The sequence below is a fragment of the Octopus bimaculoides genome, chromosome 24, assembly GCF_046866305.1.
Source record: "Octopus bimaculoides isolate indiv1 chromosome 24, ASM4686630v1, whole genome shotgun sequence".
Classification (NCBI taxonomy): Eukaryota; Metazoa; Mollusca; class Cephalopoda; order Octopoda; family Octopodidae; genus Octopus; species Octopus bimaculoides.
The window spans coordinates 5,671,589-5,680,839 of NC_142951.1; the positions used below are offsets into that span (position 1 = coordinate 5,671,589).

Consider the following 9,251-nt stretch of genomic DNA (forward strand, 5'->3'; position numbering starts at 1 on the left):
ATAGTGGCTGTGTGGTAAGTAGCTTGCTTACCAACCACATGGTTCCGGGTTCAGTCCCACTGCGTGGCACTTTGAGCAAGTGTCTTCTTCTCTAGCCTCGAGCCGACCAAAGCCTTGTGAGTGGATTTGGTAGACGGAAACTGAAAGAAGCTTGTCATATATATATATATATATATATATATATGTTTATGTGTGTGTGTGTTTGTCCCCCACCACCATCGCTTGACAACCGATGCTGGTGTGTTTACGTCCCCGTAACTTAGCGGTTTGGCAAAGGGACTGATAGAATAAGCACTAGGCTTACAAAGAATAAGTTTTGCGGTCGATTTGTTAGACTAAAAAGGTGGTGCTCCAGCATGGCCACAGTCAAATGACTGAAATACATACCATACAGCCACGCCTGTGCTGGTTTTATTGTTATTATTATTATTATTATTATTATTATTATTATTATTATTATAGCAGCGAGTTGGCAGAATCGTTAGCACACTGGGCGAAATGCTTGGTAGTATTTTGGCCGTCACTACTTTGTGAGTTCAAATTCCACCATGGTTGACTGCCTGTCATCCGTTTGGGGTCAATAAATTAAGTACCGGGTGAAATATTGGGGTTGATGTAATCGACTTACTCCTCCCCCAAAATTTCAGGCCTTGTGCCTTTAGTAGAAAGCATCATCATTATTATCATTATTATCATTATTATTATTATTATTATTATTATTATTATTATTATTATTATAGTAGTCCTATATTATTATTATTATTATAACAGCAACAGCTAGCAGGATCAGTAGAGCATTAAAAATAAAATACCTTGCAGTACAGAATAATTACAAAACTTGGGTGGGGGAGGTGATGTGTTCAAACTAAACCCTTTAAAGTGGTGCCCCAGCATGGCCACAGACACAACAACACAGTCCCGTTTTTCATGATTTGAATGGCACACCAAATGACTCTACCAAACTGCAATAATATTCTTGTAGATTTTTTTGCACAGTTGTTGGCTTTTGTTGATGGTAAATAGTGAGTGGGAGATGCCATACTTAGGTGCAATCTGCATGCATGGCCTTCCTTGCTAGAAGCTTTGCATCATTCAACCTTAAACCAAGCAACCGTCTGACTTGCTTCTTTCTATTTTTATCTTAACTATCATAAAAAAATATATATATATATATTTTAATTTATGTATATATTAATATTATCTTGGTTGAAAAACTTCGATAATGCACATATGTTAATAGTTACCAGGGTAGCAAAAATCACACCAAAACTGGGATATTATACCCGGTTAATGGGTAGAAATTCCATGTTAAAGTGATGTATTTTGAGTAGATATAAAGAATAATAATAAATGGAGCAAAACGCATATAATCAATAAGTTCCTTTAATTCCTACATATGTTTCAAAACATATGAGCATTTAGTACAAGTCTTGCTTTTTTAAGTTGGTTCCCTGACGATGAATTTATGTGCATATTCCAGCATCTCTCACTTCTTTGGAGTAGAGTGCACATAATTTTTGAAACATCTGTAGGAATTAAAGGAACTTATTGATTATATGCGTTTTGCTCCATTTATTATTATTCTTTATATATATATATATATATATATATATATATATATATATATATTGGATCGCGAAGCACGTAAGAGTGTGCAAATATTGGGATGAAAATACCTTTTGGATATAAAAAAAGTTGAAAGGTAACCATTGTTCATTTTTTTTCTGTCCAAAATGGTTTTGCAATCCAATATTTACATGCTGTTATTTATATCTTGATGTGCTTCAAGATCCACTGTTCCAAAAAAAAAATATTTCACATTCTCTCAAAAGTTTGTAAATTCTTATGATGTCAAATATATACGCATGCATGTGTGTATGTATATATATATGTATATACATACATGCACACACACACACATACAAAGGCTGTGGCCATGCTTCCTTAAATACCTGATTACGCTCAAGTTTTTATCTTTTTTATTTTAGATGTTGCATATTTTCTGATGTTTTTCGTTCTTAACCCTTCTGATGCCAACCTGCCTGAAATTGTCTTTGGTTCTACGATACAAATTCCCTGGTTTAACGGTATCTAAATTAAAACCTCTCATCAAAAATTTCATGCTGGTTTATATTCCAAAAAATTGGCAAAAATCGGTATTTCAAAATTTCAGCAGGTTACAAAATTTAGAAGAAAATGGCGAAAGTGGAATTGAACCAGAAACCTTTTAGTTTCAAAGCAAACTGCTTAACCACATAGCCACAGTTCCCCCACCCCCTTGAGAGTGAGAAGAGGGGGAGAGAGAGAGAGAGGGAAAGGTTATAAGGACACCAACAAATAGATGATCTAATTTAGTTAATACTTGCCATTAGATGTGTTAATCTCAGATTTGATCCATTTTGTTAATTGTTTACCTCTCTTTTAATCTTCTTAACAGAATTAGCTGAAACAGAACAATATAATGGATTCTGGGGGAGTTCTTTTGGTCAACCATGGCATTGGTTCAAAGAACGACGACGTGCCACCAGTGTTGCTCTCCACGCCTACCTCACCTATGTTACATTGCCATGGTATCGAATCATAGCTGGTAAGTAGAGCTGAGTTTAACCCATCCACTTAACCCTGTTTCCCCAGATTTAAGGCACAACATTCCTTCACATTCTCTTTAAAATATCCATGTGGCCCCTTTTCTCTGTTACACTTAGTAGCCCTGTTTTAGTTGAACTTCTTTCACAACCACAAACCCTTCTTTTCACCTCTGCATAACATTTTTTTGCCACCATGTAACCCTCTTTTTCAATACCATATATCCTTTTTCAATACTGGGTGGCCCCATTTTTCTGTGCTTAGAGCCCATTTCTTCAATGCTCTGATTCCCTTTTTTCAACATTTCCCATTTTCCAACACTTTGTAGCCCTTTATTCATTCACTATGTTGCTTTCTTTTTAGCCCTTTATTCACCATGTTGCTTTCCTTTTCTAAGTATGTTACAGCCCTTTTTTTCTTCATTAAAGCCACGTACCTTGCCAACATTTCCCCTTCCCCTCTGTAGAGCTTTTCCTATGTACATTTGTGGCCCTCAACCCTGCTCCACACTATCTAGTTCTTTTTTTTTTTCCAAAATTATGGAGCCTTCTTTTTTCACAGTGAACATCCCTAACTGCCTTGGACCCTCTGCAAAGAGCATCCTTGGAGTAACCATGCAGGCCAAAAGGGCTGGGAGATGGGCATGCTCCTGTAACACAGATGGGGCCCAACAGCACTTGCTCATAACTCCCAACCAATGTGTAGGTGGACACAAGGTCTTCCACAGGCTTCAAGCTGGAGAGGCGAAGACAGGGCACTTTACCCCACCAGCCCCTTTTTAACACAAGCTTTTCATATCTAGTTACCAAGCTCTGGTGCCTCTCCTTCTTAGCTCTAACCCCTGTCATCAGCATCCTCATCACACCAAATCTTTCCCTAACCCCCATTCAACAGCCTCACTGTTCTTCCGTCTTTCTGTAAATTGAACCTTTTTCTTTCTAGAAAAGCCAACAAAAAAAAAATATATAATTCCTGATAAAACATTATTTAGTTTTTGCTGCTTCTTTGAATGTAGAACATTTTCGAAATGTTACTGTTTTGCAGATGATAAGGTTTTCGGTGCAGCTCCTAAATTTTGGACGCAGCAAAGATCGCAAACAGCCACTGCAAACGACCACAACCAGTTCTCAGATTTAGGGAAAAAAAAAAAAAAAAAACTATTTAAAACAAAAACCACAAAAAGCAACATCAAAAAATAAAAAAGATATCAAAAAATAAAATGTAAAAAAAAAAAAAAAGTGAACAAAACAATTGTTTTAATAAATGTAAGTTGTTGTGCAGCTACAGTGCTTTTTTTAGTGTGTGTGACTATTATTCACTTCACCAAACTGCACAGTTATGCACCCCCTGTCACTCTCTATATATATCTGTCTCTCTCTCTCTCTCCATTTGTGTGTATGTGCGCATGTATGTATGTATTTATATATTTTTTGTGTATGTATGTCTATATTAAAATAATTCATGTCGAGGCATGCTTTCAAGGGAAGTAACTGCAATTACAAATCATCTTCCATGCACATACACACCACTACACTGCAAGTAGTTCTGTCCTCCTATTATTGGATATATGCATATATACACTCATATATATATATATATATATAAAGAGAGAAAAGGATAAAGAGAACAATTGCAAAGTTAGAAATATATTTTACGGATAAAGTCTTACTAAAATATATTTCTAACTTTGCCATTGTTCTCTTTATACATACACACGCTAATACACGACCTATGTTATATTCCCCACTCATGTTTATACAACGACTGGGGCAAAACTAGCCGGTATACAGCACTTACTCAGTATTACCTGTATCTTTGGGTTTGGTTGAATCCAATACCCTTTTTAACCTTATATATATATATATATATATATATTGGAAGGTTTGGAGGCGATGTACAGGAATTATATATTAGAAAAAATAATAATCAGGTACTCAGATGTCTGGATGGTTGTACATTTACAGATTTTTATTCATGTCACATGTTTTATAAATTAGCGCTTTCACCTAGTCTTGTAGGGTTATCAGAAACATCCTCTCAAGGTGAAATCAAAATTTGATAAACCTACAAGACTAGGTGAAAGTGCTAATTTATAAAACATGTGACATATGAATAAAAATCTGTAAGAGTACCTGATTATTATTTTTTCTATATATATATATATATATATTGAGGATAGCTGAGAATGAATGAGGATAGCTGCGTGAAAAAGTGCCACTCCCTAACAGTTGAGGGAACCCGTGGAAGAGGTAGGCCCAGGAAGACCTGGGCTGAGGTGGTGAGGCAAGACCTTCGTACATTGGGCCTCACCGAGGCGATGACTACTGACCGAGACCTTTGGAAATGTGCTGTGCGTGAGAAGACCCGGCAAGCCAAGTGAGATCGTTGCCAGTGCCCCTGGACTGGCTCTTGTGTGGGTGGCACATAAGATGTACCATCCTGAGCGTGACCGTTGCCAGTACCGCCTGACTGGCCTTGTAGGGTTTTCGAGTGAGATCGTTGCCAGTGCCCCTGGACTGGCTCTTGTGCGGGTGGCACATAAAAGACACCATTTCGAGCGTGGCCGTTTTCGTGCGGGTGGCACGTAAAAGCACCCACTACACTCTCTGAGTGGTTGGCGTTAGGAAGGGCATCCAGCTGTAGAAACTCTGCCAAATTAGATTGGAGCCTGGTGTTGCCATCCGGTTTCACCAGTCCTCAGTCAAATCGTCCAACCCATGCTAGCATGGAAAGCGGACGTTAAACGATGATGATGATGATGTATGTGTGTGTATATATATATACACATGTGTATATATATATATATATTGTTTGTTTGTATGTGTAGTCATGTATAAAAATGAACATCTATTTAAATGACCACTCAGTACAATTTCAAATTAAGTATCACATTTTATTTTCATAAGGAAAAGCTTGATAGTAACTTCGAAGTTTCAACCCAGTTACTTTCATAAAACTGTCTAAGGAAGGCAATTGTGTTGAACCTTCAAAGTCACTCTTTTCCTTGTGAAAATTATATATACATAATAGGGGTAGAACAAATGCTTCGTGTGTGTGTGTGTGTGTGTGTGTGTGAATAGGTGTGTGTATGTAGGTATATATATATATATATATATATATATGTACATGTGTATATATATGTATGTATATGAGTATATTTGTGTATGTATGTGTATGTGTGTATATATATATATATTTATATGTGTGTGTGTATATATATATGTATATATGTATATTTATGTCTATATGTGTGTATATGTATACATAGGTGTATTTGTATATATACATATGTGTATATATGTACATATATATGTATACAGTATAGTTTTCAAGAATAATTTCATGCACAAACAAACTAAAATTTTCAATTTTTTCCAAATTTCACTTTAAACCTTCCTTCTTTTTTTTCTTTTTTTTTTTTTCCATTTTTTAACTTTATATTGTTTTAATAAGCTTTCAGATTTTATTGATTTTACAAAAAGCTGTCCCATCTCCCCCAACTGTCTACAAGCAAACACATTAGATGATCTAGTTACCAATATATGGCACTCTGTGGTGCAGGAATAGGACAGGTTGGTCATGGTTGAAATGCACAGAGTAAAATAACAACTAAAACAGCCAAATCAGGGAGTTCACTGAGCAAGTACATAAAATGCTAGAAATAGCAGCCATGACTCCCCGTGTGGATTAGTGGTAAGGGTGTTGCACTCCTGATCATGAGATCATGGTTTCAATCCCACAGCTGGCAAAGATAAATAATCCTACAATGAACCAACAACCTGTCCAGCTGGTTGGGTACTATTTGCTCTACAGAATCAAGTAAACTGACCTCATGAAGGATGTTTTGATCCCTTGATGATTTCATTATTTCACACATCTTAGAAAAAGAAAAAAAAGTAGGGTTAGATACAGAACGCTGTCATCCATACGTACAGACATGTCCTTTATGGCCAGGTTCCCCACTCGCTCTCCCAGCTGAGAAGTATTTATCTTGTGGGTGACACACCAATGATACATCAAATGTATTCGTGCCAGTGCCACATCAAATGCCCTCGTGTCGGTGCCACATAAAATGTGTTTGTGTCAGTGCTATGTAAATACACCCATGCCAGTAGCACATAATAAGCACCCAGAACACTCTGTAAAGTGGTTTCCATTAGGAAGGGCATCTAGCCGTAGAAACCATACCAAAACAGACGACCGGAGTGTAGATAGTTCTCTGACTGGTCAGCTCCTGTCAAACCATCCAACCCATGCCAGCTTGGAAAATGGACATTAAATGATGACGATCATCATCATCATTTTTAACCCTTTCACTGTGAAATTAAATTTCATGGTTATTCCAGTAGAGATGGTAAATATCTCCCAAAAAATAGAATTGGTAAACTTGACATATCTCAACAGAAAATAGTTTTAAACAAGATATTCCTCAACAAAAGATAGATTGAGATATAAAATTATTTTCCACAATTAAGGGTAATGAAATTTTGAGTGGGTATATCTGATTTCTGCAGTAAAAGGATTAAAGCAAGAAGCTTGTATGAGGACCAAGGGTGGTCTCAGACAGATTAGTATCAAGGATTAAGGGATCAGGACAGAACTGGATAGAGATGGATTTGGTTTCATTATGAAGCATGAGGCAGATTATACTGGGTTACATACATGGTACCAGTAACTTGTAGAACCTAGGTTGACCTCGAATTCACATTTTTTGTCCACAAATTTTTAGATTGAAATTCTTTGGGGTTTGTTCACTTTTGAATGAAAGCTGAACAGAAGTGCAAGAAGACTCCTTGCCTTAGAACATATTACTCATTGACCTGGAGAAGGTCTTTGACTGTGTGCCTCACTCTGTTATTTGGTTGGTATCAGAGTAAGTTTGTGTAGATTAGGGTTTGGACTCCTTTTAAGTATCAGGGAGTGGTTTGCAAGTTGTTGGGTTGAAGGTACAACTGTGTCACCCTTGTAGGGGAGAAAGCTGGGACACATAGGAGTCTAGGCAATGAATTAAAAACCAAAGACATTCCGCACGTGTAAACACATTCGAGCTAGATCGTTGCCAGTGCCGCCAAACTGGCTCCTGTGCAGGTGGCACATAAAATACATCATTTTGAGCGTGGCCATTGCCAGTACTGCCTGACTGGCCTTCGTGCTGGTGGCATGTAAAAGCACCCACTACACTCTCTGAGTGGTTGGCGTTAGGAAGGACATCCAGCTGTAGAAACTGCCAGATCAGATTGGAGCCTGGTGTAGCCATCTGGTTCACCAGTCCTCAGTCAAATCGTCCAACCCATGCTAGCATGGAAAGTGGACGTTAAACGACGACGATGACGATGACAGGTTTTCTTTGAACAGGATCATGCTGGGTCAGCTAGAACCATCTTTAGATATATCTGTATATATAAATACATTGCTTATTAATTTTAATCTATTTCCTTTCTATTTCTAATCCTGTCCAAACTGATTGGTTTTTTTTTTTTCTTCTTTTGTTGTTTTATTTTCGTTTTCTTTGCAGATGTCCTTGATGCTAAACAACTGCCAGTTCTGACGTTTTGATGCTAAATTCTGGTGCTAACAATTGACAATTTCAAGAATTTGGGGGGGGGAAAAATAAAAAAGTGGAAGAAGAAAAAAAAAACAACAGAAAATCATAAAACAAAACCGGAAAAAAAAAAACATAAAACTGTAAAGAAGAAAAATAAGAAAATAAAAAAAAACGTTCCACATGATACCCCACCCCCATCCCCGCCACCATGACCACCACCACATCATATCAGATTCCCCCTTCCCTCCCCCACTCCCCACCCACATAAACTCATGAGAAAGAAAGAATAAACAAACAATAATACATTCTGCTTCTTCTAAAGACTTTTATGAGTCAATTTGAAGAATTTCTTTGACAGTTCTTGCAACACAACCATTTTTTTGTTGTTGTTGTTCTTGTTTATACTGTTGTTGCTGCTGCTGCTACTGTCTTTGTTGTTGTTTTTGTTACTGTCATTCCCCCTACCCCCCGCCCAGACACACACACACACACACACACTGCCAATGTTGGATGTTGATTTTGTTTTTGCTTCTATTTTTCACACTTGTTTTCTGCTGTAGGGTGGGGGGATGCGGTCCAATGAATGTGTGTGTGTGTGTGTGTGTGAAAGTACATCTGTAAATAATAGCTGGGGGGGGGGACTCCAGTGTGTGTGTGTCCGTGTCGAAGACATCATCATCATCTACTGCAACATGTTAAGTACCATTGTTCTCTTAGTTCCAATAACAAACAAATTTGTTAATCATTTGAATTCCTCATGTATATATATATATATATATATATATATATATACACACACACACACACACACATATGCATATATATATATATATATATATATATATATATATGCACGTGTGTGTATGTATTATGATTAAACTTGTACACAGATGTATTTCATCTTTCCCTGTGTGTATGAATATATACTTCACGTATGAATGTTTATATATGTGCATATGGACATGCATCTATACATATATGTGCATGTATATATATATATATGCATGCATATGTGTACATGTATATATATATATATATATATATATATATATATACACACATGTGAGCATATGTGCACGTAGAATGTGTGTGCATATGCATGTATATATTTGGAGTGGGA

The 9,251-nt window shown here is 36.8% G+C and overlaps 1 protein-coding gene across 8 annotated transcripts in view; it reads left to right on the forward strand.

Moving 5' to 3' along the window:
- Window positions 1–8,355, forward strand: part of LOC106880030 (uncharacterized protein KIAA0930 homolog) — a 47,143-nt gene extending 38,788 nt beyond the window's left edge. For 4 of the 8 annotated variants that reach the window (XM_089341185.1, XM_089341187.1, XM_089341186.1 and 1 more), the window contains 2 exons: window positions 2,438–2,587; window positions 8,102–8,355. In XM_089341185.1, coding sequence (XP_089197311.1) covers window positions 2,438–2,587; window positions 8,102–8,142 — 191 coding nt within the window. In that variant the 3' untranslated portion in view covers window positions 8,143–8,355. Of the gene's footprint in view, window positions 1–2,437; window positions 2,588–3,630; window positions 3,852–8,101 lie in introns of those variants that run through there. The other 4 variants (XM_089341182.1, XM_089341183.1, XM_089341184.1 and 1 more) reach the window with 2 other exon arrangements.
- The last annotated feature ends 896 nt before the right edge of the window (window positions 8,356–9,251 follow it).